Source organism: Carassius carassius, chromosome 3 (genome assembly GCF_963082965.1).
Source record: "Carassius carassius chromosome 3, fCarCar2.1, whole genome shotgun sequence".
In the NCBI taxonomy this organism is placed as follows: Eukaryota; Metazoa; Chordata; class Actinopteri; order Cypriniformes; family Cyprinidae; genus Carassius; species Carassius carassius.
The window spans coordinates 7,581,251-7,595,811 of NC_081757.1; the positions used below are offsets into that span (position 1 = coordinate 7,581,251).

At 34.9% G+C, this 14,561-nt stretch overlaps 2 protein-coding genes across 2 annotated transcripts; both read right to left on the minus strand.

Annotated features, from left to right (window-relative positions):
• Positions 1-4,170: 4,170 nt before the first annotated feature.
• LOC132113900 (serum amyloid A-5 protein-like) lies at positions 4,171-4,981 on the minus strand. Its single transcript, XM_059521952.1, has 3 exons — positions 4,895-4,981; positions 4,690-4,815; positions 4,171-4,502 (listed from the first exon to the last, which is right to left on the minus strand). The coding sequence occupies exons 1-3, from the start codon at positions 4,977-4,979 to the stop codon at positions 4,345-4,347; spliced, it is 369 nt and encodes a 122-aa protein (XP_059377935.1). The 5' UTR covers positions 4,980-4,981; the 3' UTR covers positions 4,171-4,344.
• Positions 4,982-9,097: 4,116 nt separating this feature from the next.
• LOC132117833 (ferritin, heavy subunit) lies at positions 9,098-13,860 on the minus strand. Its single transcript, XM_059527142.1, has 5 exons — positions 13,600-13,860; positions 12,523-12,628; positions 12,190-12,336; positions 9,654-9,779; positions 9,098-9,571 (listed from the first exon to the last, which is right to left on the minus strand). Exons 2-5 carry the CDS (start codon positions 12,622-12,624, stop codon positions 9,413-9,415), a joined length of 534 nt encoding a protein of 177 aa, XP_059383125.1. The 5' UTR covers positions 12,625-12,628; positions 13,600-13,860; the 3' UTR covers positions 9,098-9,412.
• Positions 13,861-14,561: the final 701 nt, after the last annotated feature.

Genomic DNA, 14,561 nt, shown 5'->3' on the forward strand with positions numbered 1-14,561 from the left:
TTACATTGTATGTTATGTTGTTTTAAAGTTGAAAAAGAGAATGCTTTATCAATACGAAAATACTATTTTCAACTATTGTTTTGATCACTGGTTCTGTATACAATATATGGATTGCTGGAAGGTCACAATGTATTCATTATAAGCTTAGAATTAAAACAAAGTTGCATTTTCTGCAAAAATCAAACCACTACAAAGTCTAAACACTGATCAAGGGAGCATTTCTGTGTGTGGTGGGGAGATAAAGAGTTAAAGAGGTGAGTCCTTGTGCATGATGGAGAAGAACAGCATTATCTGCAAACAATCCTGAGAGACAGAAAGTAAGGAAATATTATTTCATTACATAATTTTTTTTTAGACCATAAAAGCAGCCTCTGTAAAGATGCTGTATAATTAAATGTTAAATGCATCTATTATTAAAAGCTAGTCAATAATAGCAAGCTATATTCATATGAATTATTTAAAAAAATATTACATGCTTAAAGGACTGTTATCAGTAGTGTAATTGATCTGGTCACGGAAACCTTTCCAATGTATGTGAAATATTAATAATAATAATAATAATTAGATATTGAGAATAATTTGGTAGTAAAACAAAGTGTTGCACGTTTTCTTGGTGTACAGAAAAGTATATTTATTTTGTACATCATTTGCAACTGCATTTTTTAACTTAATTAGAAGCACCAAAAATTTAATTGTCCTCTGTAATAGGGACTAATGAAAAGAGACTTAGAATTTATTTTAAAATGCAAAGTTGAATAAAAAAAAAAAAAAACAATAAAAAAACAAACTAAAAATCTCTGTAAACACTTAAGTGTGTCCCATAAGGCAGTGGCTCCCAATCCTGGTCCTGGAGAACCCCAACACTGCATATTTGATATGTCTCCCTTTCAAACACACCAACTCATCAGCTCATCAGTTTGATAAAAAAGGTAAAACTATCACAGACTTACTGCTGCAAATGTCTGCCTCCGCAGCTTTCTGTCTTCTCCATTTCTGAAGGAATACCTCTCCAGAAACACCACAGGGCTGACTGCTTCCTTCTTTTCGGCTAAAAATAAATATAATAATAATAACAAAAATAAGGGGGGGGGGGGGGGGTTGTAGAATAAAATAGAACTATAAACAGAATTTTAATAATGTTTTGTGAGCAAAATATTTAAAATATAAACTGATATGAATGAACTGCAAGAGGGGAAATGTGTCCTTTTATTTATTTACTTTTTTGGATTTACACAAAAAGGTATCAAAAGCATGGTACAGTAAATGTGTGATATCTGTCATATAAAAGCACATCAAAAACGACCATCACAGTTGTACAACCATAGTTAGTTTGATGATTATTGTTTTGTTGTATTGATTATTAATATACCATAGTAAAACTACAGTTACTGTGGTAAAAACATGGTAAATGTCCCGTTCCTGGGTATTAACTTGAAATTTAATTTGTTACTATTGTACGTGTCGTGGTTACCATGATTTTACTACAAATTTACATCTTTGAACCTGAAATGAATATATTGAAAGTCTATGGCACGTCACGTGACCGACAGAGTTTAATCACACTAGTTAGCAGGTGTGTTCATTTAGTTAAACGCAATGAAACTCAAAGACAGCCTCGGATGACTGATATAATACAGCGAGTAAACAATACGGCGCTAATCTGATTAATAAAGAAGACAGAATACATTTTATAACAGGCATTAAAAGAGCGTACTTACATCTACTCACCGAACTTGTGGCACATGTAAACTGATGGCAAGTATCGCGATGTGTGCTGAATGAGACTTCTTGAACGTGATTTCATAGTGAAAAACTATGAATATAAGCAATAAGCGAGAATGGGTTGTTACAAAACGGTTAAACTGCTTACTTGCACGCGCCTTGGAGCGTTGTTAAACTCACCTTTTAATGCCGTTTTCCCTGCAGTTGAGTGTTGTTAAACTCACCACTGATGAACGAGCTAAGCCTTTGCACAGAGAGCACTTTGATATCAGATTTCGAGGATTTTTAAACCTCAAAAACAAGTTGGAGGGCCAGATAAAAACGATCTCTGTCATAATAATTTTTTGTAGCCTATTCTTTTTTTATTTTTATTTTATTTAGTCTCGTTGCGGTGTGGTGTGTTGACCCAAGACGTCAAATTTAAACGCTGCTGAGTTCTATAGAAGTCTATCGGACTAACCTGCACGTTGAAAAATAACGCCAAAGGTATACCCAGTGTCAAAAAAGTGACGCCAGATCCCTTGACCATGCGTCAGACATCTGACAAGTAGGGAGTGAGACTGTGTTGGCTCTAGTGTATGAATAAAGCAAGATAATTAATTTATAGTTGTGTAGGGTATGTTTTTAATACAACTCATTGTTTATGTTGGAGCGCCATCAGCTGGGCTTTCAAGCACATTGTCTTTATCTACCAACATTGAAAGAAATTTTGTTACCAATAATTATGGTATTACAAAATACCTTCAACCAGCAACTCAGAATCCATGAACACATGTGATTTGAGTGGCATCGGCAAAGCGGTGAAAATTTAACCCATCTCCGTTTACTGTAGTCAGGTATAGGTTGGTAACGTGAAATCGTGAGATCGAATATGTTTTAGTATCTGAGTAAATAACTTGAGCCATTTGTGTCGCTTTTCATTCAGCTCACTCGTTTATGATGAGCGCCACCGTCTGCATGGTTGCTCAAGCACACGGATCCACAAAGTGTTAATTAAAAAAAAACACTTACAAAAAAAATAGTTTTTTAAAAATATATAATTATTTTGACTGACTATTTATTTGTATAGAGACAGTAAAAAAAAAATCACGATTTCAGCACAAGATAAACTGAAAATAATTCAGTGTGTTAATTTAAAAAAAATTAAAAAGAAGTTTTGTTTTTTTAATATATAACTATTTTTGACTTTGACTATTTGTTTGTATAACAGTTCTAAAAAAAATTATAATCATGATTTCAGCACAAGATAAATTGAAAATAAATAAGTGCTTTTGCTTTTGTGTGGAGGTTTTGTTGTTGTTGTTTGCTCTCCCAAATATTAAAATTTCTTGTTTTTGCGGTGTTAGTCAAAGAAAATATATATGATATATTATTATTAATTTGATATAAATTTCATATTAAAGCACTTTGTGAACTATCACTGTGCTGAAACAAAGCACACAAATAAATTATTAAAACTTTTTAAATAAAGTAACGTATAGTTTTAATGATGCTTGGCCAATCGTCAACCTAACCAATGGCACAATGGTAACCCCACAACCTTACACATGCCAGAAAACCTTTTTTAAATTTTATATTTATACAACATTTAACACTAACAGATCTATAATACTGAGCAAAAACGCATGAAATAACACTTACTTTTGAAACTGTTACTCTCCTTTAACAGTCAGGAGAAAAACATGCTGGGAAATCCGCTGTATCTCCTGAATGTGTGTGTATATCCGGAACATGTGTCTGCAATATATAGTCAATAAAGGGTCAAACTTTGTCAATATTTTAAACTTTGTGTTTTTGTCTTCATTTGCAGTATATTCTCATATATATATATATATATATATATATATATATATATATATAAATATATATATATATATATATATATATATATATATATAGATATATAGATATATATATATATATAGATATATAAATGAAGCATTTAACTTCTTGTTGAATATTAGGAATATGCCAACAAATTTTAGCATTTAACCTATTGCAGAGATAGCCTTAGTTTGTGCTATAATCTCTACAGTATGTACAATACATAATTATTTGATTATTTTGTGCAGAAAGCATTAAACGGTGAGCATCAGTTTATATACCCCTCCGTCATGACAGAGAAGATCAGATAGATAAAGATCCTCTCAAATTCAGTTTAGAACTTTAGCATTGTTTTTGAACAGAAATGCAAAAATGAGGCTCAACCTTTTTTTTTTTATTGAAGCTGTGTAACATTAAAGATTGCTTTTTGATAAATGATTCCGATTGAAATCTGATTTTAATAAATGCAAATTTAGTTAATGCCCAGTCAAGACGAAGATGTTGGTAGATAAATGTGCTTGAGTGACCAGCTGGAGGTGAAGTAATGAAAACAGACACACAATCTACAAATGAATTTGCATGCTTTATTCAGACACTAAAGCGTGTTACATTGACTGAATGATGCTAAAACTTAAAAAAATTCGCATTTGTCATGTCATAAATGCAGATTTAATTAAAGATAATTGTTAAGATGTAGTAAAAAGGTGAAATGTTTTTTGTTTTTTAATGCAAAATTGAGTCATCAGTATTACAGTAAAACGATTTAATCCGTTTCCTGTTGCACTGATGATCTTCTTTTCAGTACTTTTCGAGAAGGCCTTTCGGTCTGTATTTGTTGGGGTCACCGCCGTTACGTCCCCAGCGATTGGCTTCCTGGTCAGCTTCAGAATCCTCTTTACCTTTGCCTGAATCACCCCATCCCTGCACAGCCTCTCTTGCATTACTGCACACATCAGAACAGTGATTTAATTACATAACATAGTAATGTTGCAGTTCAAAATCCAGAAAAATGATTTAAACATGCATAATAGCACTGTGAGCTGCTGTTGCATTATAGTGCAAGGGAGCAAACATTCTTGCTCAGTATAAATGCTCAAATGAATCTCTAAGGAATAAAATCATGTCAAATCTGACATACCTGATCACTTCGGCTGCCTCCTGGGCCCCTTCTTGCAGCATCATAGTTCCCGCGTGCATGGAAATACTTGTCTGAGTTTTTCCAGTTAGCCTCCCTCATATCCTGGTAAGCATGCGACATGTCCTTTGCACCTACAAAACACAGTGAAATGGTTAAATTTGAAGTTATAAGTTTAATAAATTTAATGCAGTTAAAAAGGAAAAAAGTGACCTCCAATGGCTTGTCCTGGGTATTGGTGCCATTGCGCCTGGGTCTCGAGCACCAAAACCAACACCAGCACAGCAAGAACCTTCATGATTAGACCTGAACACATAAAGATATAACTGAGCAAATTATAATACTAATCATGCCACAAACAGTAGAAGTTTAAAATCTCCATAGGTAAAAATGATCTTTGTAGAGATAAGAGTGCAGCTATAGATAAAGCATCTGCAACTTAACATGTTTGCATTAAGAAAGAGATGCATGGTTCGGTCAGTCTCTTACCAGTCAGGTTCGCTCAATTCAGACACATAAGGTCTTCAGGCAGCAAGAGACATTTTATAAGGCTCGGATTGGGCTACCCATGGATTTTCCCAACTGTGATGAGAAAAAATCAGACTAACTTAATCCTGAAACAGCTCCTGTGTTGCATAACCACTTCTGGGAAAACCCACATTTGTGAAACATGTTTTTATAACATTGTGTCAAAGTAAAACTAAACTTAACCCATCAAATCTTTTTTTTTTTTGTTACTACAAAATAAAGTACAATCTTAAAAATAAAGGTGCCTCGCAATGCCATTGAAGAACCTTTTGTCTAAATGGTTCCATAAAGAACCTTTAACATCTGAAGAACCTTTCTGTTTCACAAAAGGTTCTTTGTGGTGAAAGGTTTTTCAGATTATAAAAAGGTAAGAAAGAGGTGGTTCTTTAAAGAACCTTTGACTGAATGGTTCTTTGCGGAACCAAAAATGAATCTTCTTTTTGTGGAGTAAAATGTGGTACATCTACATTTGATTAAAGATCATTGTCAAGATTTAAAAAAAAAGAAAGGAAACTGAAATAGTTTTATAGAAAATTTAATTAAGCTGTGTCAAAGCAAACATTATTTCATCATTTACTGTTGCATTGGTGGTCTTTTTTTCAGTACTTTTTGGGTGCATTCGCAGCGATTAGCAGCATACAATTTTCTATAATCATTTTGTCACCAATTTCAGAACCTTGATGCCATTTCTCAAAAGTCTAGACACAAAATTCAAAACAGTCATTATTATTAACACTGTTTAAAACTTTGCATATTGTGTTTTGTAAAGAAGCCTTGCATTTGCAGAAGTATTTGTCCAAAAAACTCATTTATCATGAAATATCATTACTTTAGATCACTCTCACACAAGATGCCCCTATAGCTTCACTGTGTAGTTGTTAGTACAATCTTTAAATATAGTTGTACAAAAAACGATGATGCAGCTTTCATTTTGGTTCTACACATTCAAACATCATTGTAAAAGACTAGAGAGATTAAATACAGACACTGGAATCATTCAACAAAATTTGAAAAGTATTGATGATGTAATCAAATCACAACAGATTTTTCAAAAACAAACAAACTCGAAATAAGAAAAAGTTAGGTAAGGGAAAAATATTTTTTTTAAGAAAAAATATTATTTTGCAGTATATTCCTATGTATGTTTGTTACGTAAGGGATGGAAATTCCAGATGCCTGCACATAGCCAACACTTGAATATTGTTACCACTCACACTTTCACTTGGAAACTTTGGTAAAAAACAAAACAAAACAAAAAAAACTGTTTTTTACTTTATGACTCTTATTAACCTAAGTTTGAGTTCACAATTACATTGGACACAACAGCATAATATATATATATATATATATATATATATATATATATATATATATATATATATATATAACAAGACAACAAGTGTTATCACTATGTCTGAGACACGCTAGCTTTCCCAAGGCAGAGTGGTTACGATCCTCCGGGTTTAAATCGCGCTCAAATTTATTTGATTTTGACGCAGTATTGACACTGAAGCTCTCAGCATAGACTGTATAAAAGCAGGCTCTCAGGCCGGTGACACACTGGCTGCGTGGAGTGAGCGTGGCGTTTCTGCTGCCTGTCAGGAGCGTGGCGGCTGCCTCGCGTTTTCTGTGTCTTTACCACTGATCTATATATATAAATAGTTCTATATTATAGATCAGTGGTCTTTACACACCAGAAGCGGCCTGACGCGGCGCTGGCGCGCTGCTGCTACTGTAGGTGACATAGAGGGAGGCCGCCAACAGACCAGGATCTTGTCTTCACGACAACAATATCAACTTTTTTTACACACCTACACCTACGCCTACTGATAAAGGACACCGTCAACAGTATTAACGGCAAAATAGACTGTTTGACAGGTGCAATATTTGAAAATCTTTTTAATTTGATAATTATTTATTTATTTTTTAAATTACATTTATATCTGAATTTATGTAAACCTATAGACTTTCAAACATCAAAATGTCATGAATTAATATATATATATATATATATATATATATATATATATATATATATATATATATATATATATATATATATATATATATATATATTATAGCTAGTGTAACAAAGCAGTGCTCATGATGACATGCAGATATTTCATCATACCAGCTGTTCAGGGTTATATGACAGAACTACTGTATGTTCATCTTGACAAGCACAAACTCACACTACAGGTGTTTTGAATTAAATAATTTCCTGTTTCACCGCATATTAACGCTAGCTGATCAGATTAACAATGTAAGTACACAGTGAACTGACATATTAAAATCTTTTTTTTTCACACTTGAGCTACAGTAGATGTTCGTTGGCATGTGGTTATTCTCACAGCTGTGTGGCTCAAACTGGCAAATTTGTGTCGGTTTTGGTCTGCACAAACATGTTTCTACATGCTATAAATGTGTTGTGTGTTTTCACAATATAAATATTTAATACATAATACTTCCCTACTGATATACAGTTTTGTTATATATAAGGATCATACATAATTCATATTACGTTAATAGAAGAGGAAGTGTAAATACTGTAAATACAGGTTATATACCACCTTCTTCTTAAAAGAGAAGTGGGCTGTTTTTATTTCCTTCTTGTATTTCCCCTTTTGTAGTTTTGATTTGATGACTAAAGATACTAGACACCTGATCTGGCTGAAATATGAACACTTTTACAACTGGTTGTTACAGCAAGACACTTAAACAGGACGACATGACTTTTGATGATACATTCTTGCTGTAATCACTCACTTTGGTTTTAGAGAACATGCAAAAACATACAAGCTCAGAGTTGTTCATAATGTGAATCTTTTCTTTCTTGTGGTTCAGAACCATAATATTGTAATATTTTGTATATCAGATTTCATCAGATGGGTGTCTAGTTTCCTTGACTTCAGTTCAAGACTTCTTACATTAGACATTAATAGACTGAGACGACTTTTGGTCATAATTTGATATGCGGACAACTAGAATCACCTTTAAATATCATGAAATCCCCAAACTGCATTTGCCATGATGGGAAAGAGACCTGATGCTAAAGTTTGAAACATATGTGACAATTTATGTAGTCACAGTTAAATTGTATGTGATAAGAAGTAGAAAACACATGAATCCACACCAGAATAAGGTAGTAAACAATGTTATAAGGAATATAGTAGTATAGCTATTAATATTATCTAGGTTTATTTCTTGTCAACCTACAATGCCATTCAGACATCAGGGGCCAGTAATACTTTTATTCAGCAAGAAGGCATTCAATTAATCTAAAGTGAAAGTAAAGACTGGTTTAAAAAAAATAATTAAAAAAAACTATTTCAAATAAATGCTGTTCTTTTGAGCTTCTTACCCAGCAAAGAATCCTTACATTTACCTCACCGTCTTCAAAATTATGAAATATTGAGCAGCAAATCAGCATATCAGAATGATTTCTGAAGGATCATGTGACACTGAAGACTGGATTGATCATGCTGAAAAAACAACTTTGCATCACAGAAATAAATTACATTACATTTTCAAGCATTAGAACATTTTAGATTGATAAATGCAGCCTAGCAGAGGATAATTCTTTCAGTAACAAAAAAAATAAGCACACGCTACTTTTTAAAGCTTCTGCCCTCACAGTGCAACTCAGTATTGATTAAAATAGGCAAGAAAATCTTTGTTCAATGTATTTGACAGATTGTTTGACAGGTGCAATATTTGAAAATCTTTTTTATTTGATAATTATTTATATATATATATTATATATATATATATATATATATATATATATATATATATATATAAAGCACCAAAGTCATAATTTGCATATTTCTATTAATAACCCCTTTTGAAACCTCACACCTGGAAATGATAAATGAGTCACAAGACAAGTTCAGATCCCAGAGGTTTCTATTTTATTGGTTTGGAGCAAAGTTTCATTGACAAATCACACATTGCATGCAGGCAAGTCAAACTGTGAACGAGCTAGATATATAGAGTTCAATGGCTTATGAGAAGTGTGACTTTAAACAGCGAAGCATTGCAGAGTCATACAAGCTAAGAGGTTTTTCTGCTTAAATAACTGGACACACAGGCTGACCAGTCAGTTAAACAACATACTATAGAGTCTGATGGGCTACAAAGAAAAAAACAAACAAACACTTATACAGCAAAACTAATCCGCAAATGATAAGATGGACAGAGTATTTAGCTGCTCTCTTTGCCAAGTGTGAGCTTGTCGAACATGTACTCGGCCATGCCGTTCTGGGGGGCGCCCATGCGGCGCAGGTTGGTCACCCAGTCGCCCAGTTCTTTGATGGACTTCACCTGCTCATCCAAGTAGTGTGTCTCGATGAAATCGCACATCTGTAAGAAGCAAGAAGAGTGAGTTTGGAATAGGTTTTGTTTGTTAATGAGATTGCGTTGGTGTCAGTAGCTGCACACTCACATGAGGGTCGTTGTGCTGCGAGGCCAGCTTATGCAGCTCCAGGAGGGAGTGATTGACACTCTTCTCCAGCTGCAGGGCACATTCAAGAGCTTCCACACCGCTTCCCCACTCATCTTTCTCTGGTTTCTATCAAACACAAACACAGAAGTTAATAACCCTTCTTCCAGTCCATCCCATGTTATCCCCTCACATCAAAAACATATGTTCAGAACTGTTTTTGCTTGTAAACGGTGCTTGATCTGTGCATATTTCCCTCCTGATTCAGACGAGACTACTTTTACTGGAGAAATAAATATTGTGGATGGAGGACTCCTATTTTAGATGGAAACTAAAACACTGGAGTGGTCTGGATTATAGGGATGGGCGTTTTCCGCAAATATCACATTCGAATATTTGAGCTCACAAAAAACGAATATTCGAATATATTCGTTTATTTAAATGAAGTTTAATGAGACAGACGTTATTTTCCAGCAACATTTATTGTTTCCGTCATTTTGAACAAGCTTACACACAATAAACTTGAACATTACACATCGTGTTTTGTAGCTGAAAACCTTTAACAATGCGTGCAAACAAACAAAAGTACAGATTAAAAGCAAAAAAAAAAAAAAAGTGAAAAAAAAAAAGTGAACAAAGAAAAAATGTAAAGCAGCCTGCTGCAATTAGGCTATTGTAGAACGTAGCCTACACTTAACTTTAAAACTTTTAAACTATCAGCAAATCTTTTTTTCTATTGTTTTACATGTTCTTGTTAAGAAACACAGGCATGTAAACATGATCGGGGGAAAGTCGGCTCCTTAGTCTGTTAACAATAAGGCCGGCCGCAGAGAAAACGCGCTCAGACGGCATAGACGTTGGCGGGACTCACAAATAATGCTGTGCTAAGCGAATAAGTTTTGTGAAGCGCTTCGTGTTTTCGTTTCACCACTGAATGGGATCCTCATCTGGAGGAATACATGGCTCCAGCAAGAACTGTTCCCACTCGTCTCGGCTGGACTCTCTGTAATCATCGCTGAAGAACTGGCTCAGCCTTTTCCGACGAGTGGGCATTGCGCGCTCATAATGGAAGCGACGCGGTTGCAATGCACATGCGATGCGACGCGCCCGTTTTTTCCAGGCGTGTTCGCACCGCATCGAGTTAAAAACATCTCAACTTTTCAGAATGCCGCAAGCACACCACAGGTCATGTGACAAGAATTAAACATTCAGCTTCATCCTTTCCCGTAACAACGTTGAAAGCTTAGCCAAGATGAAGGAACAGCTGATCATAGCTGTATATGGATTGTCATTTTGAAATAAATTTAGTAGCAAAGCTAGCATTTTCCACACTTTTTTAGGCGCGATATGTGAACGGTCCCTTATTCATTCATTAATTATTTTTTGCTTGCATACATCTTCAAATATGCCGTGGAGAATCACAGAAAGTGACCAAATTAGGTTTTATTGTGAACTTTTTTTTTTTGCGAAATTCGAATATCATTTTTATTTATCGAATAATTAGAACAGAACGAACATTCGAATGTTCGACTATCCGTGCACACCCCTAGTGGATTATTGTGATGTTTTTAATCAGCTGTTTGGACTCTCATTCTGATGGCACCCATTCAGGGGATCCATTATTGAGCAAGTGATGTGATGCTTTTATGGTTTAATGCATTCAAAGTGGATTTCCTCAGCCCATAACATTTTACAGGTGCATCCTTATCTGTCAATGCCAGGAAGTCATGCAAGTATTTCCATTTTTCATTAAGGTAACAAAAAAGCCTCTGTTAGCAGCGGAATGAAATCATTTTTTAAATAAGATTCTTTCTTAAATGCTTTTTTGCAAGACAATAAATATAAATGTTTAATTCTACATGTATTCAGGAGAACATTAACTAAGATAATTATAATGGAGATTATATTCAAAATGTTCCACCTAATTTAGCCTATGCTTGATTTTTACTCTTTTTTTTTTTTTTTTTTTTTTTTTTTTTTTTAAATCTTCTTTCAATTAGTACGCCATCAGTTTAAATATTAAAACCCTTTTTTGAACAACTGCCTTAATATTTGCCATTTTTTATATAACTGATTAAAACTAATTCATTTAATTTTTTAATTGAAGAAACAATTAACAGATTAATCCATTATCAAAAGAATTGTGAGTTGCAGACATACAGATAAAAATTAAACATCAGGTAAAATGCTGCTAAGAATTTTTGATGCTGTGGCATCTGACTAGTTACCATAACATGTCAACTTCCCGATATTAATTTCATGTGAACTAACCAATTTCCCCATTATGAACGAAACTGGTAAACCAGCTCTACCCAGCAAAAATCACACAATGTATAGCGTCACAGAGCTCTGTCAAAAGAGCATTCATGCACGCACTTTAATCTATTCCCACGACAAAGTAGCGCTTAAACATGCTGACTGTCATTTGAAGTTTATCGTCAATGTCGGTAAAAGATAAAGAGCCCCACCCCAACTTTGTCCTCTCTATCTCTACGTCCTTGCCTTGCCCTGACAAACTGAACACACACTATAGACGTACCTTCACGTCCTGCAGAAAGATCCTCCCTCCCCTCTGGTTCTGAAACTTCATCAGTTTCTCAGCGTGTTCGTGCTCTTCGTGGGACTGATGGCGGAAAAACTTTGCAAAGTTGTGCAGGGCCTGATCATCTCGGTCAAAGTAGTATGACTGCATGAGAGAAAAATAAAACAGAGGTCACAAGAGAGACAGTAAACAAAATGGATCATTAACTAAACTTTCAAAGTTCATTCATGTAGTGAACTCAGTGCCCCTTCCCTTCACCTAGTACACTATATTTTACTCTAAATGGGAATGGGATTGATCTAGTGCGCTGTAATTGCCTTGGACTCTCACCATGGAAAGGTAGACGTAGGATGCATACAGCTCCATGTTGATCTGACGGTTGATGGCCGCTTCGCAGGCCTCCTCGAAGTTCTGTCTCACCTGAGAGCTCATGTTTCTGTAAGAGAGGCAACAAAATAAGCTTGCCACACTTGCTGTACCGTAATTTATGCAGCCCGCTATTAATGTGCGCTGTCCAAATCCAACACTCTCACGCACCATAAACCCACTAATAATAGTGTTTACTGTGACTGTTCCAGACAAGCCAGCATGTGTTTATGCTCTCTGTAAGATGCTTTACAAGACTGAATGTGGTCTCAGGACAGGTGGTGTTGAAGTTTGACCCCATTTCGGTAACTCTTATCATTTGTTTGGTATGGGAAGACGCATGACAGACATTTCCTGGATCACTTCGATAATTCTTCTCAGGGTTTAACCTGTTGGTCCAATCCCACCTGCTCAAGAGCTGGCACACTTACAGTGTAACCTATGTTTAACTTAACTGTAATTGAGAAGCAATATAAACAATTATATATACATGGATCTGAAATTTGGCCTGTGGTGTCAATCTTACAGACAATTTTGTAATTTGTGTACTAAACAAAGGATTATGAAAAACACCTTGGCTTTAAGCGATTTTTTAGAGGGTGACAGCGTCAGTCCCCATAATATTTTGATATTAAATAAAGCTGAAAAACAGTGAAAAAAATTATAGAGTACGTCTTCGTGGGTGTTTACGAAGAAGATTGACATTATAGCGATTATAACAAATAAAGTAAAAAGTGAAAGAATAGGAGAATGGCGTGGTGGGTAACGTAAAGTTATTTGAGGACACGGCAGCCTTTTCAAACATTACATCAATCTAAATGCATGATAATTTGGTAAATTAAGCCAATTCGTAGCTTTATTTGATCGGATTCGTTTTTCCCAGCAGGACTTAATCGATAAAAACAAACAAACGAAGATGGCGCCCCTGCTAGTGATGGATGCCGCGGTCTCTATGCAACCGAGGTGAAGTTATTCATCCGTTATCTAAACAAAAACAAACACTATAAATTGAATATGTGTTGATTCTGAAAAAAAACTTACCTTCAAATCGGTTTTACGGCTTTTCTGATGTTATTTGCACGGATAGTCAACGAAGCTGGTTAGCGTAGAATATATATTTTTAAGCAAGCGTCTTTAAATCTAATTTTCGAAAACAAACTGACTAGAGTCAAATGAGTTGTGACTGATGGAAAAGGCGAAAAGACAGAATATCGGTTGCCGTTCAAGCACTGTTGAAGCAGGTAACCTTCAGCCCGTCCTCGTGGCTGTAACGTTTATGAATGCGTGCTCTGTCCTCTGTAGCGCTTAACAGAGCGTTTGTATGCAATGACGCGACACGCACGGCGTGCAGGATCCGCCCCAAGATGAAACAAGGCGAGACCATTCTATGGGCGAGACAAAAATAAATAAATAAATAAATAACACGCATAAATAAATAATACTAATAGATAATAATATCATATAATATAAATATAATTACATAAATAACTACAAAAGTCTCTAAAATCAAAATCAAAATGAAATTCCGCAGAGAATCAAGGCACCACAATTAAAATATATATAAAAATTTTAAAAAATTGAAAATCCTACTAGAATTTGTTTACAGAGTAAATAAACAGAACCATTCACTTTAAAAATAAACCTTTCATAATGTACTACCTCCTCAATCCTTCCAGCTATTATGCTTTTTGTCTTTAATACTCTCAAAATGCAGCAAAAAGTCCAAAAGGGTCTTCTGTGTTTTCCATAGAATAATAAGGGGTTTCCTTTAAGCTAGCATAGGTGCAGCCTATATTTGAGAAGCATTAATCACATGCTTTGTGATTGCTGGGCTTCAAAATGACCAAAAATTGCAGTCCTTATTAAAATACAGGGGAAGGAAGAACGTCTAGACTCTTGGTCCTTGTGCGTATCAGTGGGATATATAATATGAGGTTTGAATTCAATAGCTTGTTAGGTGCTGATGTCAGGAGTATCTGGAGCTTCTCGCTGACTCTACAATC

Bases quoted from the DNA above. Each gene is read 5' to 3' on its own strand.
- LOC132113900 (XM_059521952.1), bottom strand. From the start codon at position 4,979: ATGAAGGTTCTTGCTGTGCTGGTGTTGGTTTTGGTGCTCGAGACCCAG. The intron at 4,816-4,894 runs GTCACTTTTTTC...TGTGTTTTGTAG, and splicing joins CCCAGGACAAGCCATTGGAG to GTGCAAAGGACATGTCGCAT. The intron at 4,503-4,689 runs ATCAGGTATGTC...TAAATCACTGTT, and splicing joins CCCAGGAGGCAGCCGAAGTG to CTGATGTGTGCAGTAATGCA.
- LOC132117833 (XM_059527142.1), bottom strand. From the start codon at position 12,624: ATGAGCTCTCAGGTGAGACAGAACTTCGAGGAGGCCTGCGAAGCGGCC. The intron at 9,780-12,189 runs GTACGTCTATAG...TGTGTTTGATAG, and splicing joins TCTTTCTGCAGGACGTGAAG to AAACCAGAGAAAGATGAGTG. The intron at 9,572-9,653 runs GTGAGTGTGCAG...TGCTTCTTACAG, and splicing joins CGCAGCACAACGACCCTCAT to ATGTGCGATTTCATCGAGAC.